This window comes from Corvus kubaryi, unplaced genomic scaffold (assembly GCF_017639235.1).
Source record: "Corvus kubaryi isolate FWS band 111438036 unplaced genomic scaffold, C.kubaryi_AGA036_p1.0 138, whole genome shotgun sequence".
Classification (NCBI taxonomy): domain Eukaryota; kingdom Metazoa; phylum Chordata; class Aves; order Passeriformes; family Corvidae; genus Corvus; species Corvus kubaryi.
In genome coordinates, this window is record NW_024580672.1 from 6,659,180 (window position 1) to 6,681,912 (window position 22,733).

General features: G+C 36.9%; 1 protein-coding gene across 4 annotated transcripts in view; it reads right to left on the bottom strand.

The window, feature by feature from the left end:
- Positions 1-22,733, bottom strand: part of ERCC6 (ERCC excision repair 6, chromatin remodeling factor) — a 52,845-nt gene that overhangs the window by 24,192 nt on the left and 5,920 nt on the right. For all 4 annotated transcript variants that reach the window (XR_006014523.1, XM_042018879.1, XM_042018880.1 and 1 more), the window contains 5 exons: positions 22,382-22,490; positions 19,999-20,722; positions 12,516-12,641; positions 8,632-8,790; positions 4,591-4,726 (listed from right to left, as the gene is read on the bottom strand). Coding sequence is in view for 3 of the 4 variants with exons in the window: in XM_042018879.1 (XP_041874813.1) it covers positions 4,591-4,726; positions 8,632-8,790; positions 12,516-12,641; positions 19,999-20,722; positions 22,382-22,490 (1,254 nt within the window). In the remaining variant the exon portion in view is untranslated. The remainder of the gene's footprint in view (positions 1-4,590; positions 4,727-8,631; positions 8,791-12,515; positions 12,642-19,998; positions 20,723-22,381; positions 22,491-22,733) is intronic.

A 22,733-nucleotide genomic window follows, 5' to 3' on the forward strand; every position in this document is an offset into this window, starting at 1 on the left:
CAGATACCTTTGAGGCAAGCGTGAAGTCAGAGATAGTATCTAGTCACTTACACAACCATATATCATCTATGAATCAAAAGTGCATTCTTCAGCAGGCTTATCACTATCTCATAACCAACCATTAGGCCTGGGGATCCATAAATTCAACATATAAAACCTCTTTATTATTTCCCTGCCCCAACAAAAAAATATAAATGGCACCATGAAGAGGCTTCAAAAGAACACATTATAATGTTTAATAATGTAAAAGTTGCAATAAAAAGAGCTAAAGCACTTAGTACATATTTAACAAGAATGCTACTTCTTGGAGTACAATACTAATTTTATCTGAGTTTGGTCCTTAACTCAGAAATAGAGCCTTTGGCTAAAATACAGGTTCCATATGAAATCATGCCAGTAACTGTAACCTCCAAAATTTATTTTCTTCACATGTAGATTATGTACTCTACTGTGAGGCTAGAAAGTCTAAAATTTTCCATGTGTAAAGTCATCTTCAAGTAGATGGTTTCACAGCTGCAAGCATCATGAACTGACAACTACTTTTTAGGGCTGAATTGTGTGTCCTGCATTTGACCAGAATAAGGGAATGCAAAGTTACACATTTACAAATGGTATGTGACTAACATCAGAAAGAATTGTTAACCTCGGTGATACCTGTTTCAAAGATTAAGAAATTAAAAGTTCAGCCTTGAACTTAAAAAATACAGCCTCTTGCCATATGTGAGATGTTGAACAAGATAACCAAAGTTCATGTTGCCTCTTACATTCTATGATTTACAAATGCTCATGTGCCAACAGAAGTTTTAAAACACCAGGACAAGCTCTTTGCTTGTCAGAAGCAAAGAAGGCTTTTTTCCCAACACTATCAAAGTTTTTTCTCCTTACCTTCTGTTCTATACCATAAATAGAACAGCACTTGTGATACACTACATTAGATTTAGTTCTTTGTTTTCTCTCATGCTTAGAGGTCTCAGAGCACTCAGTGTTTACAGATCAGATTTGAGTGTAAACCACAGTAGGAGCTTAACAGCGTAAGACTGCACTGCAGGACACATTTAGCCACAAATGCCATACCTTGCTCAAACTGAAAGCTGACTTCACAGGGGAAGACTATCATTTAGATGTGGTTCCACCTACTGCTCAAACTTAAGCACATTTATCATCATAGAAGAGCTAAATAATCTGTAATCAAAATTAATAATAATAATAAAAAGAGCAAGTTTTACATTTCATCTGAATGCTTTAAACAAGCTCAAAACTTGCTACTGTGTCTTCCTTTCATCATCTAAAGTAGCAATCTGCCTTCCTTTGTAGATAGCTGAAGGCCTTTAAATTAGTCATAGTCCAAGGGGTGAAACTGGAAATTTACACTTCCCTCTTTTACTGTCAGAATTTTCTATCATTGTTATTTTAGAAAAGGAATAACACAGTCTCTCTTTGGAAGCTTCACATATGCTAAAAACCACACGAATATTATAGCAGTGAGATCTCTCAGTGACTAAGCTGAAATGGGCTGACAAGGTTTGCAGCCAATCTGTTGCTCACAATTCAGGATGCTATTTCATACCATTATTGTGAAAATCCTGTAACTACTTGCAAAGAAAACCAAAATGGACTGGTAAAAAGGTAAAAATCAGTGAGCTTTTCACTTACCACATTGGTCAAAGTCCATTTGTAACAATAAAGAAGTGTCACTAACTGAACAGATGTGGGAAGTGTTGCCTAGAATCAATTTATGATGAAACAATCAGAACAGATGTCTTCCCCACTCTTCACTGTCAAGTGAAATACTTCTGTGGGCAACTCTGAAGAACTGGGAAACAGGCTCTTGCATCAATGCTTGTGTATCTTAGAAGGTACACCAAAAAATGCCTATTCATAAAGGCATATAATTTCACCAATGTTGAAAGATTTAGTATTTCCTAAGACATCAGGATTCCTGACAATGTTACGGTAAAAATTATGTACATCCATCTCACCTAAAATATCAACTTAAATTTTATCAAGTGAAACTTCAGCTGTTGTCTGTTTCTGCTATGAAATACTGTCTTGCCTTATGGGACATCTATCATTGCTTAACCCTTTTTCTCCAAAATTCTAATTCAATAGTTTTACAATTATTCTTTGCTCCTTAGAAACCACCTGCTCCTCTTTCATAGACCTGTAGAGACTCTTTCACAGACCTGCAGAGAACAAGCTGCATGCTGCGTTTTACCACAACCTGCTGGCCAACCACTACATGATAAGGTAGTCCTCAAAATCCATTAGTATCTTCACTGTCTGATGTCCAGTTAGTCTGGAGAACAATTATGTTCCTCCACTGGTTCAGAAAATTGTAACCTCTTCAGAGGCTGAAATGACCTTTCTCACTCCAAAGCTGGTAACAAAGTTCAGTTCCCCAATCCTCTCCTGGAGCTGTCCAGCACAAAAATCTTCTCATTTACTTTGTGATAAACTGTGATACACTAATAGAACAGGTGAATCCTGGTTAATTCCCAACAGGCCTCTGCAACACTGAGACCACAGGTGAACAGGGAGCTGGCTTTTAGCCATGTAAATTTAATCTCAAAAAATTTATGCAGTCTAACCACTACTTTGATATTCTTTAACTTACTTATTCTTTTATGTATTATGCCAGAGCATAAGGGCTGGATGGTCCCTGGATGAATATTACAAAGTTAAGATATGTAAAAGTGGTCTTCTGTAATGCCATAGGTTATCAGCAGATGGAATTGCTGTTAAGATCAGATCAGCACTAAAGTATTCATAGAAAGAATGTATATTGAAAATAAATCCTAGGCAGGAGTAAATCACCCATCCTGTATTTTATGATATATTTTCAGTGTACAAGTGTTACTTATGCTAATTTGAGGCAAACTTTTATTGCAGGTAAAAGGGGAACTAGAATGGGAAAGTTGGGTTAGCTTGCTCTTCTCTGATTAAGAGGCATCTAGGAAAAAAATGTGCATGAGGTTAAGACCTTATCAGCAGTGACACTTGTTTAAAGCATTTTTGCAGCTCTTAGAAGATGAGGCATTAGGTTCAGTTCTCTAAATCTGCTTGAAAGTGCTAACATCTTTAAGTTGTTGAATATGCATTTGAAGGACAACAATGAAATCTTGAAAACCTGACTATTCCTGCAGATGGAAAAATTTGAGTCAGTCTGTCAAGTCCATTAATTAACCAACAGCCCAAAATAAGCACGCATGATTTAATTTAGGAAGACATGCAACCATGTTATTGAGGTCAACAGACTTTTAGGGCTTGAAAACACACCAAGTTAATTGAACAACAGGAAGCTATTAGCACATTAGAGTGTGCTACTCCTTTTTTGCCATGTACTGTAACTACATCAATTACTTCAGAATACGTTTAATCAAGTGCAATTAAGCACCATATAATCTTAATGTTATTACAAGAAATTCAATAAATATTTAAAGAGAAATTTTAAAATGCTTTGCTGAATCCTAAAAATCCATTTAAGCATCTGAAATATAAGGCTAGGGGAAAATAAAAATCTAAGTTTTCCTTGTTTTGTTCCTGCAAGGTACCAAAGTTTGAAACTTCAGACAAGTCAGACTTTCCAGCTTAAGAAACAGACAAAGAACATGCATATGAAGAGACAGACACAGAAAACTGAAACACAGAAAGGGCTCTGCTTGAAACAATGAAAACTAATGAAGTAACTCTGTCATTAAAGAAAATGAGACTAAGCGATATCAACTGACAGCAACCAACTGCAGAGAAATTGCCCATGCACGCAAACCACATTTGTGGTGATCTGTTTACCCACTGCTTTTCTGATCCCATATTGTTCCCCCACTTTCCCCTGCCCCTAGTCCTGGCCACTCCCTCGGGCTCTCCCTACTGGTTCCTGTACCCCAACTCTGCCCATGTACCAGCCCTGAGCCCCTGAGAAAACCCCCCTGCGCCCGGATCACGAGGTCTCTCTGCCTCTGGGGGTGCTGGGACAAGATGTAACCATTAAAGGTCCCTGATGGAGAGCCCCTTCTCGCCTCTTTCACCATCACTGGTTGCAAGGCTGATGGCTGCTGGAGCAAGAGCGTGGAGCCGTCGGAAAAGGACTACGGGAGGGCGAAATGCTCGCTCTGCCCTAAGCAGCCCTGCTGAGCTCTCAGGGAAAGCTGCAGCTTGCTAAACCAGACCTAGCACTACAACACACATTAAATATCACATCAATGACATAGTGATGCACAGAAATGCAAGAAGAGAATTCACAAGTGCGACAAGCATTTAACTGGTGTACAAGCAGTCCCATCACAAACTCCTAGCATGGACTAGAGCACAAGGAAAGCTCAAGCAAGAAACCTGTTACTATGCTTAATTTGTTCAGGCAATACAAGTCTTTATCATAACATACGTGCATTCCATGTCATCCCCCTTTTAGTCCAGTTTACTACAAAATCTACACAAGACAATGAACATTTTGTTCTTTTAAGACATTCAGAGAAAGGGCACAAGCTCTTTCCTACACAGAAGTATTAAGCAACAGGGGATTTTTTTTTTTTTGCTAGTAACAAGAAAAAAAAAAGAAGCCTCTGGAATTACAAAATGGATGTCAATCATTACCTTACTCTTTGTATAAGAACCAGTTTCATGGAGCACAGCGACTCTAAATGGAGGCCACCAAGTGTGGAATTCTTTTACCCACTGATGCAACACAGTAGCTGGACAAACAATCACTGTTGGACCCAATCCCTGGTACCTAAAATAGAGTATTCAATAAAAATACCCTTAATGTGAAATAAATAATCTGTATTAAGTGGCTCATTAAAATACACACATATTAAAATGACATATTTAACAGCTGAAGTGGAATATGAGAGCTATGGAAATTAATTGGCAATTTGTTTTCCTGGAAGTCTGTTTTTTAAAGGAAGATGAAGAGGGTGCTGCTAAAAGATTCTACCCATTGACCAGTTAATGGATGCATCTATCAAGATAAACAGGAATAGAAAAGCTCCAAACAATATGGCATAAGGGAACTTCCTCCTGTGATATTACAAATCACGTTTTAGTGACTGCTGTTTCTACAGGCAAAAAGAAATCATTAACAAGCAATTATTTTATTACTTCTATTATACAGAATGTGTAGCTAGAGTCTCACAAATGGACTTATACACAGGTGTTCTGCTTCATGTTGGTAATATACTCTACTCTCATCACCATAGTTTATACATAAGAGAAGGATTCTAAAGTGGCAGACTATATTATCCATGGAAGTTGAGATCTGAGCTTGGCTCAAACTGTCTCATAAGTCTCTTATTCATAATTATATTATTGTTTCTGAGAATTACTAAAGAAGTCTGAAACAAAGTCTTTCTGTATATTAAGTTGAGAGCTGCTCTTAAGGTTATGAAGGGAAAAATCTTTTGCACACTAGCCAAATAAAAAATACTGCTGCCACAAATACATATCAACAATCATGTAAGAAATATATTAACTAGTGGTTACTAGCAGTTACTTTTCAAATATATTTGCTCTTTTAAAAAAATGGAACAAAATGACTTTGCAAACAAAGGCAATAGCTTCAGTTTTCATACACTGACCTGTGTCTATGTACTATCCAAGTGGTAATAAATAAACAATGCAGAAGTTCACAGTATACATTCAAGATCACATACTGATAGCAATAAAAGATTTCTCACACACCAGCAACACCCCACTTAAAAAAAACAACAAACCCCTTAATGCCTTCAGAAACTGCTGACATGAAGAAATAATATTCTTTATTAAAAGCTTATACATATACAACAACCTGGATGTTGCTTATTATAAAATACTAGAACACAACCTTACATGGTCTAATTAAAAAACTCCCAGCAATCCAAAGGGAAATAAGAACTTGGAGAGTAGCTTCAACTATGCTACGAATCCAAATAACCCTGCTACTGCTCTTAAAAATATCTACAGCAAGAAAGCCAACCTTCCCAGAACATACTAGTTTCTCACTCCTCGTGGGTAGTAACAAAATACCACTGTTTATTCCCCTGGTCTGTATCACACAAGCTCACATGCAGGGTTTATCCAGATTTTTTTCCCCCTCAGCTTACACAAAGAGTTTACACCTCCTTGAATCAATTTTCAGAAAATCCACTCTCCCTCCACTTGGCTGTGTGAAAACTCTTCTGTGTCTAGTCTGACTCTAACCACTTTGCACTAGCCAACATTTTATTATTCTCTTGAGACCTTTTATTTATTTATATAAAAGAGTCATCTAGTTTCTTCCAGTCTGAGCTGTTTCACAAAACTAAACAAATCATATACTTCTGCTTGCCACACTTAGGAGGCATCCTTCATTCTTCTAATCACTGCAACACTGCAAGACTCGCTCTGCTGCCCATTCAATTTATATTTGCTTTCCTTGAACAAAGGTGGCACTAAAAAATTCAAAACTAAAGTCTTACTAGTGTCTTGTACAAAGACAGTGCTGTCCTATTCTTACTCCAAATATATTGCCATATTGTATTCTGTCCTTTTTTCACAGACACATTGTACTGATAGCTTATGGTCAATATCACGTATGATCAATATATCCAAATCTCTTTCTTCTGTTGCTTCTAGTTTATAAAGCCCAAACTCACAAGCATCCTTTATTTGTTGTTATTTAATTGGATGCAATTAGAATTGCACATAAGATCTATTCCTGCAACTTGCTACCAAGAAAAAGGAAGCTGTATTTATACTATATTTATAATCTTTAAATACACAAAAAATTAGTGGAGGAAAACATGTTTCATTATAACCAAATATTGCCAAGGACTGGCAAATCATGTTTTCAAGCTGAAACAATAACTAAATCCTAGCAAAAATAAGAGACCAGGGCAGCAAGAGCCATATATGTTTTCTGGGGCAATGGATTTTTATTTACCTAAGCACCATGGAAATTAATCTCTGCCACTCAAAGTAGAGATTGAGCTGTTTATGTTTATGTCTCAGTATCCTGAAGAGCACAGATGGGTAAATAATCGGTGTATAAACTGTCAGTTTCTCATCTGATGTCTCAAATAAATGAAGCCAAGCCTGTAGTGAAAAGGTTTTTGTTACACACCAAGGTAACGAGGCCCAAGCTAGTCTGGAAGACACATAGAGTGGGCAACACAACTTTGTCCACTCTTAGTGCTGGCTTTGCAGCAGGGGCTGCCCAGAAAGCCTCCTGCCTATCAGACCGCACTCTTTCAAGTAGAAACAAGTTAACCAGTACTACTGGCTGCCAGGATTACTGCCTTCTCAGTCCAGGGGGGGGTAACACTTGACTAGGAAAGATCAAGTAGTTTAGACTGTCTGCCTTACAGCACACAAGCAAAATCAGAGCAAACTTCACCAATATATTAAACCTTGTTTCTTCCCATGGAATCACTACCATGATGGACTCAATGACATGCACCAGCCAAAACAAGAAATTCAACACATTATCTTCCATGCAAAAAGAACACTGCAACTTAGGTGGGCAAATTGATTCTGGCCTTTTCAAAGTTTTACTGTAGTTTCACACTATTTAAAAGCGTCAAGAGACGTCCCTGAAGGATTTCCATCAACTCACTGGCCTCCCAAGTGGGGTAGGGAATATAAAATAATCTGGACAGTAGCATCCTTAACCAGGCAGCCATATTAAAGTAAATCAACTGGCCTGAGTGATGAAGGACCTGTGGGGTTTTTTTATATTAAGGCTTTATTAAGAAGCAACTGGAGAAAAAACAGGAATATTTTCTCTTTAAAGCATTATTTTACAATCCATGTACAAGCTGAACATAATTTAAACATACCTCTATATAGAGGTAATTATTTTTGTTTGGGACAGTACTATGATAGTTGCTAAGTTTCATGTAGCTATTTACATCAGGTATACAGGCCAACAGAAGTAAAAAAATCAAGTACTATTCATGCGTGCATTTGCAAATCCGAGGACACAAACAAGTGTCTTGCCAGTAATTTCACCTATGAAAAAGAAATTTTAAAGCATTGTTCAGTAACAAAAAAACATAAAATATCTTGTAAGAAAGGCCAGTCACAGTAGCGTATGTTTTGAAAAGCAACAACAGAAAACCAAAAACTGATGGAAATTCTGCTGTATAACTTATTGGTTTTACTCTTACTACTAACTTTTGGCATGGATAATTCCCTGCCCATCAGAAACTCTAACTTTCACTGCAAATCAGCTTGCTACTTCCTGTAAAATATTTACCTGGTGGCTTGCCAGAACAAATATTTTAATGTAAAATTTAATAAATGGAACTAAAGGTATTACATCTAATTTAAAATTCCATATTGTGTAAACTACTGATATTAATGTAATTGAGTTTGTAAACAATCCATTTGTGGAAGGTAACCTTAGACACTGTATTGACCCAAAATATCTAGCGTGGCTCATCTGCAAAATGAAGCATCAATGCCTGGAATTCATTAAAAGTGTTACATGTTTAATTTTTCCTGCCCTACAGCTCCATTGTCTCGTAAAATTTTTCCTTTGATGTCCCCCACTAAAAGAATTAAAGGAATATTGTAATTGAAATGTCATTAATAATTCACAGGACCCTCCTCCACCAGTAATACATCTGATGAAATATTAATTGAGCTCCACAGACTGACAGTCTGCAGAGAAGCACTTGCCTGTAATTTGAACCACGAGTCCTCATATTGCTGTAGCTCAGACCTGCCAAGAAGGCAATTATCTGAATGGTCTTGCCCAATCCCATCTCATCTCCCAGAATTCCTCCTGCCTGCTGGCAGTGCAATTCCCAAAGCCACCTAACACCTGTCTGCTGGTACCTAAAACAAGGAAAAAGAAGATGGCAAATGTTTGATAATACAGATCATAACAGAAAGTACTCATGAATTAATCATTTGGCAAGGTTCTTATACCAGTTACAGTAACATGCTGGATGTGTGTTTTACATGAGTGCTGTATTTACTAGGTCATACATTTTTGATGCATTCAGACATTACATGTGACTTTCGTTCTTTATGCAACACTAAAACATTTCTAATTAAACTGATAGTCATGGTAATTAGAGGGTATTTTATTTCATATATATTTTAAGTGCTAAAAGCAACTTGGAAACTTACTCTTATGAAGCATTATCTTTTCAGAAAAGACAACATACAAGGGTCTAGTAAATAATATTATTTGGAACATATACCTTGAACTGAAGGAAAAGATTGACTTGTAATGGGTACTGACTTCATACTCCACTACAAAAACTGATCAGATCTGCCAAACCATGCTTTTTTTATACATAAATTTATTTAATAACATTTAGTCTCTTTCAATGAAGAAAAAAATCAAGGCTAAGCAATAGAAACTACTGCAGTGCATGGGATACAGCAGACCATTATGTGAGAGCATCAGAGCAATTTCTACTCCCAGTCCTTCACTGGAAATTGTACAAGCAACAATGTAAAACACATTCCACTTAAAAGAAGTGGACTAGAAAGCAAGCTTTATGATGGCAAGCTAAAAAGGTGAAGATACGATGCTGGACTAAGAATCACTTTAGGACATACCTTTTTATAACAATATGAAATAGTGAGCCTAGTAAGAATAACACACCATGTGTGGGGGTTAAATTGAAAACAAAAGAAATAAATGAAAAAACATATCTTTAAATCCCATTAAAAAAAAAAAAAAAGATGCAAATGTTTCAGCACCTCAGTGCCCTGTAACTTACAGGGAAAAAAAAGGTTACTGATAATTTTCTTGATGGTACACATTTCTGGAGTGCAGAGCACAGCAAAGAACAAAACACTTTAATTTTAAATAAGGGTTGTTCATTTTAGGTGATTTCTTGTGTGCATTTCAAAATCCTGTTTCCATCCTTGAACAAGTAATATTTAGGACCACTGACAGCTAACAACACTAGTGTCTACAAAGTACTATTAAAAATCAATTTGTGTGAGTTTGGTATGGATTTAGAGAATGCTAAATGGAGACAAACAAATGGCTTGAGTAGTTAAAAAAAGATGATCGAAGAACACATCTAATGTTCCGACATCACACTATCTGCTGGTGTCTCAAAAGCATTATGCCATGAAGCCCTTAAGAAACCCTTTTATTAGAAATTAATTCACCTTAAAATGCAGCAATCTATAGAACAACTATGAAATAACTTGCAAGATTAGCTATAATTGGATTAAGATGCTATCATTGCTACATTTTATGAAGACAAAACATTTTCTGACAAACATTAAAGAATTGAAGATAAGCCTAATTCCAGTCATAAGCTGCTCCCCCAGACTAATGTTCAGCATGTCTCTTCAGAAGACAACCATTCAATAACCTCCTGATATAAATTTGTATTATTTTTTAGGATTACATACAGAGCTTTAAAATTAGATGAATTTATAAGCATATTTCTCCCTCTCCTTCCTTCTCCTGAGAAAGCTTCCCCATGGATAACTAAGCTTGTGAAAAATTCTGCTCTGTGGTTATTTAAAAACATGAAAGATGCAGGTGCTTTCTTTGTATAATCATATAAACATGCAATAATTGTAACTATGCAAAAGTTAAAGGAACACATCCTCCTCCATTTTCTGTGGTTATATGGAAAGATAATTAATTTTTTTCAACCTTACACTTTTGTTGCACCAATTTTTTTTAATTCCAAAAATATTCTGGAAGTAAATAAAAGTGCTGCTGGTCTTCCAAAATAGTTATATTGGCCTGTTTTTCACATGAGCAATCATGCTGTGATGCATCCCTCAAAATTCACCACAGTAGCTACCAGAGTTCAGCTGCATTGTTGCAGAGACAAAACTGTGTTTCAGATTTATCAGGGAAATCTGGAAGCAAATAATGATGAAGCCTGTTTCCTTTTTCATACAGAGAACATTCTCTCAGGCTTAGTGCAGGCAGGATAAGGCAATGTTTGCAGCTCTGCTTGGTTTTGTTCCACAGCAGTATCAATGCTATTCCTGCTCAACGTTCATCAAAGCAGACAAGTGTGCAGGGAAGAAACTGACTGTCCACTTTAACAGGCTTACCAAAGAACAGACCTGGGGGTCTCCTACTTCCAGCATGAGCTAACTTCTTTGGACTTTAACTATGCAGGAAGATCACTTAAAGTACATGCTATACATATCCATGGGTCAATATACTTCCATGTTTTGTACTAAACTTGCTCAGAACTCAACAGTTTTTAATGACTATTGACTATGGGCTTTCCTACATCGGAGATTTCAGCATTTAAGCTACAAGTCAGACAAATCATTCAACTCAATTGATCTTTCTAACCACTTAAGAAGTTTTGCCAACTGACTCATGCTTGCAGGGATACCCTTCATTAGCGAGGCTTGCATCTTCAAGATTAATTTTTAGTGACTACTCTATTTCATTTCCCTTCGGGTTGCTCAGACCACACATCCGTCCTCAAGATGAATACTTGTGCAGTACCATCGCATAAACAACTGGAGACCACATATTGGCTCTGTATGGTCCCAGCAACCAAGTCATTAATTCAATCCCATTTCAGAGCTAGTGCTTTCCTTCTGAGGACTACAGGACAACAGTAATAATTTCTTTGAGGTCAAGACTAAGTGGTTCTCTTGGAAGGGATAGCACGCACACCCATTATAAACCAGGGCTTTCTACTACAGTAAGATTCTAAGAGTTGCTTTGAAAGAGAAGATGTTTTTCCTGCTGTGTGAGATGTTGCCAACAAAACTGAATTCAAGCCCATTATGCATGAAATTTAAGGGAGAGATTATGGATGAAGTTAACTGGTCAGCTGCTAGCTTGTTTGGGCTGTCGTTTATCATTAGCCTTTTTGAGATGAACTTGAAAGCATCACAGGGCACTGTGTTTTAAAAAACTGAAACAGAAAACAGTTATGTCCAAATCTGTAATTAAGCATTAAATAACTAAAGAATGAATTGTAGCGTGCTTTCCATCTACCAGAGGAATTAAGAATTCACTCTCTATATTTTAAAATTTTACCTGGCAAAATGTTCATACGAATTACAAGTAGTTACTTTGAAAATACTTTGAGTAGTTACTTAAAGAAAAAGTTGTTCATATTTTTTACTGGCAGAAAATTTCACTCCACCCAATTAGAGAAACATGGTATTTCTTGTTTTTTTCTTTTATCACATCTTGCCAACATCTTATGTTTCAAAGTAAAGTTGTTCTACCACTCCACACCTTTATTAGGAGCAAGCATGTATCAATAAAAGAAAGCATTTATAAAAATAGACAAGGAGAGCTTCTCAATTCATAGTTCAGCTAATACACATTTACAATATTCATATCAGCCAGTTATCATCTGTATTTTCATGTAATTGCATTTTGTGCTCACAGTAAGTTAATTACATTGAAGTTTGATCCTGAAATCTTTTTTAAAGGAAGAATCCTACTGAAACAATTGAAGTAAAAGTTGAGGCATCGTTCACTGAAGTCAAAGTTACAGCAAAGGGCATCTGGAACTCACCATGACTATTACTACTAATATTATTAACAGCATACAGCAGCATAATATAAAAATAATGTACACAATACATACTTAAAAAGCTTTTTGAAGAGAAATCCTGGTACTTTGAAACCCTCTTCAAATTCAACGTCACTTTCTTCAGAAAGTTCCTCAGCTGTTTCATGTTCTTTGTCCTTCAAACGTTCTTTTTGCCACTTCCTGGAGTGACACAAGGAGTCAACATTCAATTATAGCATGGAAAAGATACTCTATGAAAATGACACTGAATTTTCTATCAGGAAAAAAATCCAACAAAAAGACATGCTCTGATGTCATGACTTAAAATAGTAATCCTTTGGAGGACAGAATTATGCAAATAAATGCTTGAAATATCCAATATATTAAAAGGTACATGTTTTATAGCTACTTATAATTTTCTATAGACAAAAATACTAATATAATGGAATCAACACCTAACAGCACCAAAAAATCTGTCTACTTTAAACTCTTAAATCTCCCTCCCCTTCCTCCTCCCCACCCCTTGCCAAAACACTGACAAAGTTTACGTATTCCAAAACTATTTAATTTAACCAAACACTTAAATTTAACTTCCTTCCTGTAGAGAAATGCGAAGCAGTGTATAATCTTATACACAAGACTCAGTTGGAAACATCACCACCATCTTCAGGATGACATGCTCGAAATCTGTAAAGCAGTCATTACTAAGAGAATGAGCTTTATGAGGTTTTGAAATTACAGTGTGATTTGTGGTTTGCAGCCTCATCTTATTTGGACTCCAGGCAGCTTAGAGAATTACCTTCCTGTCCCATCATTCCCCCGCTGCTGAAAAAGTACCAAAGGATCTTCAACATTCCAATAGAATTATGAACTTGTGTTTCAGTGGCCCAAACCCATCTGCCTCTAATGGTAAAGTGTACTCCAGCTGGGTATGTACTACTCAACCAACAGCACTTCACTGACAATTCAGATTTTGCTGGAATTCTCTCATGAAAGTGCCATTTACTGCAGGCACACTGAATGTGGTGTATAAATGGACAAAATCCCTACAGAAATTGGCATGGTTCAGAACAGATTGAAAACATCCATATGCTACTGTTCTGGATGCAGTGCAAAAGCACACCTCCACTTAATGGTCTCTGCATATCTGGCAAATTTGTTTCAAAACACTTGTGTTAGGAAAAAGAGAGCAGGGAAGAAGTTCAACACTTCACAGACAAGCAACACAATCATACACTCTCATGAAAGAAAGCTAATTATGTGAGGTTTCTAGATGGACTTTTCAGCAGTACCTTTTGAGAAGATACTTTGAGTCTGTCTTTATGGAACTAGTAACAAACTTGGTATTGTTTTATTAACTGAAAATAAACATCATCATCTCCAAATACACACAAGTTACAATCATTGCCAAGAATGAAAGCACTGAAGAACTAACACAACACTATGCTGGACAGGCTTAGAGAGCCAGTCTCACTGAAGCATATTTTGATCTCTTAAGTCAAGAAGTCTTCAGAAGCAAAAAAAATAATGATGGAGAGAAAAAAGAGCATATATGGGGAAAAAATTAGATGAAAAAAGACAGTCTTCAGTTTGCTGATTAAAACTGATGAGTTGCAAATGTTTATTATCAGATTCTTCTTATTTCATTATATGAAATCATGTATCTGGTTAAGTAATAAAACAGAACTTACTAAAAATACATGAGGTGTCAGTGTTTTCCTCTTTTACATACCTATCCTAACAGGAATGGAAATCTCTACCTTAGACTAGGAGTCTGCTAAATGTTTGACTTAGAAAAATTACACTCATGCTCTAGAGCCTAACAGGAAGATATGATACGTTCTAGAGTCACAGCATAAAAATGCATTTCTTTTTCTTCAGTACTACAATGTTACTCTACCAGGCACAGAGGGCCTTACTTTTCTGAGTTCCAGAAAAAGGAATTCAAATTCACAAATGCTGATAATCCTTGCTTCAGACTGCATCACTGCTGGAACTGAGACATGCTAGAACTTCATTATTTCATTTGACTGGGTTATGACAGGACTCAAACCAAGGAAGGAAACTCCTACTTACCACACTAAAATCAAAACAACTACAGATTACAAAGCTTCCAAAGAGACATCTAGGTAAACAATCCATACTAAACCCAAGCAGGGCAATAATTTGTACAAGAGTTTGCTATTAATTTTGTACTCCAACGCGAATCACCGAGGTGAATCAATCAGCCAGCGCTGGAGCAGCAGCCTCCCCTGGGAAGGAGCAGACTGCCCTCTAGTGTGCACTGGGAAAACTGATCCCGAAACAACCAAGAGGAAACTGAGGTTAACTCCGAACTGTCCAGGAATTTAGGCACTTCACCTCCATATAACTGCTACATTTTCTGCAGGAAGTGTGATCGACATTGGGATTTTTCCTAAAATTATACCTAGAAAATATATACATCTAGATTTTGAACTAATAAACCCTGTACTTAATTTTCCTAAAAAACATTTCCTTTTTACATGCTGTTACCTGTTGCTTCATTGAAGTACTACATCTCTTCCAAATGTCTAGAGGTTTTTTGCCATCAATTACCAGTTAAAAAAACAGCAGCAACTTGTTATCACAAATAACTATTCAGTTTCTGAAAGGCTGTGAACTTAATGTAACACACACCATTATCATATTCTACACTGAAACTTCCTTATTTTCTTTAGAAAAGTGTAAATACCCAAATGGCTGAAGCCATGAGAGGACAAACACTATTTCCAAGACCAGATCAGTCTGTTAATCTGGTCTTGTACCTTCCCATGGAAGTCAAACTTTGTAGGGAGAAATAGTGGTAGCTCATCTTTGACTTATATACACAGTAACTTACTGTCCATTTGGTCAATATATTCCTTACACACATCAGTTAAACATCATTAGTATGCCTAAACAATCAGAAAATAGAGGTTTTACTATATTACCAAAGTCTCTTCAAAACAGAAGCATGATCTTTGAGAAATCTGTCTTATATTGTCCATTGTCGCCGAAATAAATACAATGCTATCCCTAAAAGTGAAGTATGAAAGCCATATATCATACAATTAAATTTCTTCTTAATATAAGAATGTATTCAGATTCTAAGCCCATTTCCCACTTATTGCAATACCCTAGAAAGAAATTCTGCACCCAAAACAGTAATAAGCACAATTTGACTTAAAAAAAAAAAAAAAATACAGTCAGGAACCAAGCTGAGTATTTAATATAGTTTGCATTTGTGAAGCACAATATGTTTTATATTTTATACAGCTAAGAATCCCTTATAGATTATTCTAATTTGCTAAATTGACGCATACAGTATTACTTTTTTGATCTAACTTTTTATGGTCTATATGGGTGGATTTAATTGGTATGTCCTAACAGATGAAATACATGCAGTTAGTACCACAAGCCTCAATAAGTAAATTAAGACTGATGTACACAATTACACACTTGAGTTTCGAATGAAAGGTGTACTCAGCGAGTGAGACAAAATATATCTTCATTTGTGTCCTGGCTTTGTCACTTTAAAGAACAGTAAGGATGCTTTAAGAAAGTATCTTTCAGGAAAGGTAGTATTTAATCCTTTTTTAATTTATAGCTTTGAACTGAGAGATTCAGTAACTCAGATACATCAAAGAAAGCTAGTACATGAAAACTGATCTATGAAAACCAATTTAATTCAAATCAATTTTTTTTATTTGAATCAACTGCTTTGTATACTGACAGCCAAAACTTCCTGCACTCAACTGCCAGGATATCACTTGAGAGACATGAAAAGAAGCAGCTTTCCCAGCCTTGCCTCTGTGCACTTGACAGCAATAGAAGTCAAATACTGTACTCCACAAATGATACAGAATACATAAGAAAACACAGATATGGCACTGATCTCCCATAATGACATGTAATTCCTTCCTTGAAGCAGCAGGCAGATACATACTGGTAACTGGTATGGGGAGAGTGTCTCTAAGACTGCTTAAGGTTTATTTTGACTCTGAGCTATTACCTTATACTGACACCTTACTGATGTCAATAGTGTAATATAATAACTACATATAAGCAGAAAAAATTACTTTATACTTATGCTTGGCATTTTAAGACATGCAAAGAAAAACTTTAAGTAATAGAAACAAAGTCTTGATAATCTGCAGTTTCCACATCTGCAAAACTTGAGAATAATACAAGAAAAACACACAGCAGTTTTCTTGTTGAGAAAGAAAAAAGCAAAAAAATTTTTTTTTCCTACACACTTAAAATGCATTCAAAGTTACTTTTGTTTTGTGATTCTATGTAAAAGAAGTTGAAAAACAGGTCCATTTTCACCCTTTCCACAGTCTTCAAAGAAATTGACTCTGCCATGACCTGATGTGCTGGTTTTGGGTGGAGTAGAGTTAATTTTCTTCACAGTGGCTGGTATGTGGCTGTGTTTTAGATCTGTGTTGCACACAGGGCTGATAATACAGAGATGTGTTGTCATTGCTGAGCAGGGCTTACACAGAGCCAAGGCCTTTTAGTGCTGCCACACTGGTCAGGAGGCTGGGGGGAGACACAGCCAGGACAGGTGATCCCAACTGACCAAAGGGATATTCCAGAGCAGATGGCATCATGCTCAGTACATAAAGTGGGGGAACAAGGAGGAAGGGGGGAACATTTCTAGTGATGGAGTTTGTCTTCCCAAGACACATCTGAGATGGGGCTCTGCTCTCCTGGGGATGGCTGAACACCAGCCTGCCCATGGGGAGCCATGAGTTCATTCCTTGGTTTGATTTGCTTGCATGAGTGGCTTTTATCTTCCCTATTAAACTGCCTTTATCTCAGCCTATGAGTTTTCCAGCTTTTACCCTTCTAATCTCTCCTGGTGGTGGAGTGAGTGAGTGGCTGTGTGGGGCCTGGCTGCTGGCTGGGGTTAAACCACGACACCTGAGCATTCCACTGGACAAGAGAGAACAGGTTTAGATCCCACCAGGTCCAATTCTGAACACTTCTAGATGAAGATGGTCACTATTGAGTATGACAAAATAGACATTGATAACATATCTGTTGATGGGGATCAAGTCTCTGAGACATTCCAGTACCATCCTAGAGACTGATTACCTAAGCCCCTGGGTTCAGCTGGTAATAGCCAGTACAATGCACAGCTGGGAATGACAACACACTAATTTTCACTGAATATTTAAATTACCTTATAGGTGTATGACAGTATCCTGCTTATTTACCTTACTCTCCATAACCCTGATGGTTCCTTGGTAGTGCTCACTATTCCAGCAAGCTATGATTCACCTTAGACATTGACCTTTCAGAACAGAAGATTTTTTTCATCTGGATGTCTACACAGCAACATGGCTGCAGTAACAGTAACTAGAGAAAGGAGAGACTCACGCAAGGGAAAAAACCTGAAATTCCTGATAGCCTAAGCTGAACTCTGCATAGCTAAATTTTACTTTTTCATGTTCCACTGACCACACCTTGCTTTGACTGACTAGGCCAACCTCTGGAAGTAGCCTTTAGAAGGACAGGGAGGAGTCAGCTACTCTCCTGCCTGACACTTCCTACAGACAACAGCTCCTGTTCTAACAAGTCTCTTGTTCTAGAGATGCTCTGCAGTCGTGCAGTTAGCTAATTAGCATGCTTTAACAACATCAATGTAGTTTCCCCTTGACACAGACCAATCTCTTGAAGTCCCATCTCTGAAAAGTTTTAATGTTAAGGAAACTCATTTTCAATCTCTAAGAGTGTAGGACTGAATTCATTGCCAAGCACAAGACTAGATGTTCAGAAGAATAAAGTAATCCTGAAGGATTTTCCTCTGCCTCTCTCACGGGTAAAATATACTATAATCTCACCCATTCATTTGCATTCAAAAGTAAAACTGACATGAAACAAGATATAAATGTAAGCAAATGACAGCACTTCTACAGCATTCTTAATATGTTTCTTAATTCACTACATTTTATTTTCTCATGGCATTTCCCATAATGAGGATTACCTGGGGGTGTCAGCATAAAAACATCAATGTGGACAGCTGCAGCTTAACAGCCACAATAACTGTAGCTATGAAATTTTTAAGAGATGTAGTGTTTTGGTAGCAATTACAGTTATTGATATTTCTAAAATTCATTTAGGCTTTTATTGTAACTTCAGTAACCAAAAGAAATGTAGTCTATGATATGACTTTGCTAAGGATAAATTGTCACAATCTTAACGTTATTAAAAAACGTTTTTGAATGAATTTAAACTGTGAGTCATATTAAAACTTTCAATCAAAATAAATTACTCTTGATGAAAACACTGAATTAAAAATGATTTAATATTGGTCTACTTTAAATGTGAAGAATACAGTTTTATTCAATCAAACAGTAAATATTTTACCGATTAAGAACAATTAATTTCTGTTAATGCATCCAATAGAAAACATATTTCTTTTTGACCCTTTAGACATTGTTCAGATTAGCCTCTTGCTGAAATTTCTATTCAAGAGCAATAAACTATGCTTTAATTTTGAAAAGCAACATCCTGGGATTGCAAACCTATTGCCTTATATCAGTTCCTGATCTGCCTTTGTAACCTGGGATATGAAAGTGAAGTTGGGTTCTTCCTATGTGAGCTTTTCCACAACTGAGGGCACTTGTGCCACCTCTTCCTCCACAGCAACTCAGGCTTTCACTACAGGAGCGATGGTGGTTATACCTCTACTTCTTGGTTCCTTCTCTGACACAGCATCATTTAAATCCATAAGATTTTATATTTCCATAGAAGTGTAAAATTTGAGCCTCCCAAGCATTAATCAAGTTCCTGTGCTAGGGTTTATCTCTACATCAGTCACCCTTCACTGACAGTCCTAATATATGTTCTTCCTTTCACTCTAGAGAAGTGTTTTCAAGTTCCATTATTTTCTAGAGGACTGTACAACTTCCTGAAGGATATTCAGTAAAGGTAACTAATTAAAAGTACACATGCCATCAACAAGCTGAAGTTTATTATATGAAGCTCAACCCCTATACTAGAAAAAGGACAACAATGCCAGTGGTTAGAGAACAATTACAACAACACAACCATTTTAGTGACCTTGATCTTTTGACTGCCAGTATGTGCAGAAGTCTCATAACTTCACAAGCTTGTCCAGAAAGCATTTTAACAGCCTAACAAATTGCATGTCATTTCATTGCCCCTTCAAAATGTTTCCCAATGAGTTTTGAAAAATGGAAACACTGCTCAGTCTTATTGTTAGGAGCTCAAAAACTATGCTAGCAGGAGAGAAAACATCTCAACGGCACACTGTAGCTGCAGAGATCACCAATACAAAGGTTATACAAATTTCATAAATCACAAATTAGCACAAAGTGATACACAAATAAGGACCTATAACTACCAGAAAAATTTAACAGCCAAGTTCTTCTAATTAGGCTCCATATCTGAATCCTTCTGGAATCCTTCTAACTGCCTCATTTCCCTTACTTCAATACACTCCCTAGCAGTCTGTAATAGACATTGTCCTTTGCATTTTCAACATACTAATTTGTTAGCAATACTAATAAAAATGTCTAGGACTAACCTTAGTCTCTGTTTATAATAGTCCGCATCTCCATCATCTCTCCATCGTCTCATTTTGTGCTTCCCTGGTGTATCCTCTTCTTCTTCAGAGCTTGGAACGAAGTCAGCATCATTTTCAGCTTCTTTAAAACTCTTCTTCACCAAATGTTTTCTTCTTCTTGATAAATTCTTAAGTTCATAATCAGAATCGTTCTCAGCAAAAGAAGACGCCTGTTCTTCCTCTTCTGCTGCTTCTGGATCAAAGATCTCCTCATCAGGAACACAGTCAGACTCCCCACTATCATCCTCTTGTTCATGCCTGAATTTCTTGGTCTCAGGATACTTCTTTTCTTTTGGAATCCTGGCCTTTGAATGAATCTGAAGGGCATGCTTCTGAAGCTCTCTCAAATGTTTTTTTAAGCGTTTATCTGTTTTGGAGAGGGCTTTGCCACTTTTTTCCTTTGTAGCAGCTGCAGGAGCCACGCACTCAACATCTTTGGCTTGTGCTTTCTTCTTTGCTCCTTTGCGACGGGATAACTTCTTTCTTTCAGATGACAGCTTAGCTTGGTCTGCTAAGTACTTCTCAAAATCAGATGCTTCATTTAGTCTTAACTGTCGTGCCTTCCTCTCTGGCTTCTGAGGTATTTTAGTTCCAAATGGAGTCATCTGACCAGTTCGAATGAGCTCTGCCCACTCTGTTTCCTGAGCAGGCATAAGCATACTGCCAAGAGAAGATGGACCAGGTTCTGCAACAGAAGTCAGAACACAGAGCATGCCTTTAACACCTTCTGTATAACTAAAACACAGGAACAAGGGTGTTAGACACACTGTCAAAATGCAAAGACTTCTGATACAACACACAGCAGCAAGAACTACCATAAAATTACAGTTCCAAATGATGCACGAACTCTAATGTACCACCTATGCTGTCAATTCCACCCATGTCACCATGTTCTGTCCAAGAAACCACTGTGTTCCCACCTCCAGCAACACTGCCCATTTCAATTTTATTATTGATTTTTCAGTCCTACTCCTAAGCTTGAAATCTGACATTTTGATTACCACAACAGAACAGACACAAATCTCGCAAAACACAAACTGTCCTACCATATGCTTCAAAAAAACCCAACAAAAGACCAACAAACAATAAAACCAAACCAAAACACCCAACACCTGTCTTCCTAGCCCATGATACTAATATTAGGATTATGACTTCTGAAGTCAGATTGGCTGCACAGTACTCTGCCATAAAAGAGCACTTTTCAGTGCACTTACTATACACAAACTGTAATGGGTGTTTGAAACCAAAGAGAAAGAAAAGCTCTTGAACTGAAGAAGCTGAAGGGGAATTCTGGCCTGAAATCTATTATTAGGCTCCAAAATTTCAAAATAAGTCTATTAGCATTGCCAGCACAGCTTTAAATGCCCCATTTTAAAGCACTGTATCTATCATATGTTTAATGAGTAACGACAGAGAAACCCCTCCACCTCCAGCCCCTCCTACTGGAACTGCTCCATTTCTTATGTTGGGCTCCATTCACTTCTTTGTTACATTTCAAGACACTGTGTGCCTGAGTTTTGCTGCATGAACCCATTCAAAGCAGAAGGATTTAAGATGCTTTTTTACTGAGAAAAGTTAACTGAGGCTTTGACTCCTTTAAGTTTTGTTTAATCAGGAGAGCAGCATGAGCTTTGTGAGGCGGGAATCTACTCTAGCCAAACGTGCAAGAGACAAACAGCACAAAGAGTTTTTTCACCTCTGCAAACAACAATAAAAGCCAAAGGTGATGCACAGACACCAATGGGACCCAAACTTGCCCTGCAGAATACTGCAGGTTACTGACTGCGACCAAGCTTAGTTTACAGAGAGCAGAGAGAAAGAACACCTAGTTAAACACTGAGGTAACACATATCCTGCTCTGGAAGAAACCTTATGTTTAATTTAAAAAAATCACACTGCAGCCTGAAAAGAAGAAGCACTTCCCCATTCCATTTCTAGTGATACTTCCCAACAGTAAGAAAAAACAATTTTGTTAATGCTGATTGATAGCATCCAGCATATAAAATGTAATTCAATCATGATGTTAGTCATCTTTATCAAATTAGCTGTGAAAAAAATGTTAGGATTTCCAATTTATTAAGCCCAATACTCTAATGTGCCTCAGCCATCCCTACTCAGCTGAACACAGATTAACATCCAGTTTTTAAAACTTCCCACATGAATATGCCAAGATTTGCAAATCTGCAGGTGTACAGAATAAGTGTTCCTAACTCTCTCTTTGAAAGCCAACCACTGAAATTTATTTCCTTACTGGCAAAAGTCTTACAGCATAGCTTCAAACAAACAAACAAAAAAGGCATTACATAAAAGTAGAACAGAACTTTCAGCCTTCTTCTATACACACCTTCATCTCCTTCATATTCAATCTCATTTGCTTCATCAGCAAATTCTGTTAAACCAAGTATTCCTTGGAGACGTTTTTGTTTTGCTTTTATCTTCTTCAGCTGTTGCTCCTTCAACAATTAGATAAGTAATTTAAATTTTAATCCAGTTTATAAACTTGATAACCTTTTAAACAACACTTAAATCAATGTATTTGCAGTATTTTCAACCAGAATCTCATATTCAAATGTTACAGTATCACACTTGAAACAAAAAGAAGTGCAAAAGAAGTGTCACCACAATATCTGTATGGCTCCAACCCACAGGAGACACAAGATTTTGGGTGTATGATTATCTCACCATATGTGTATAGT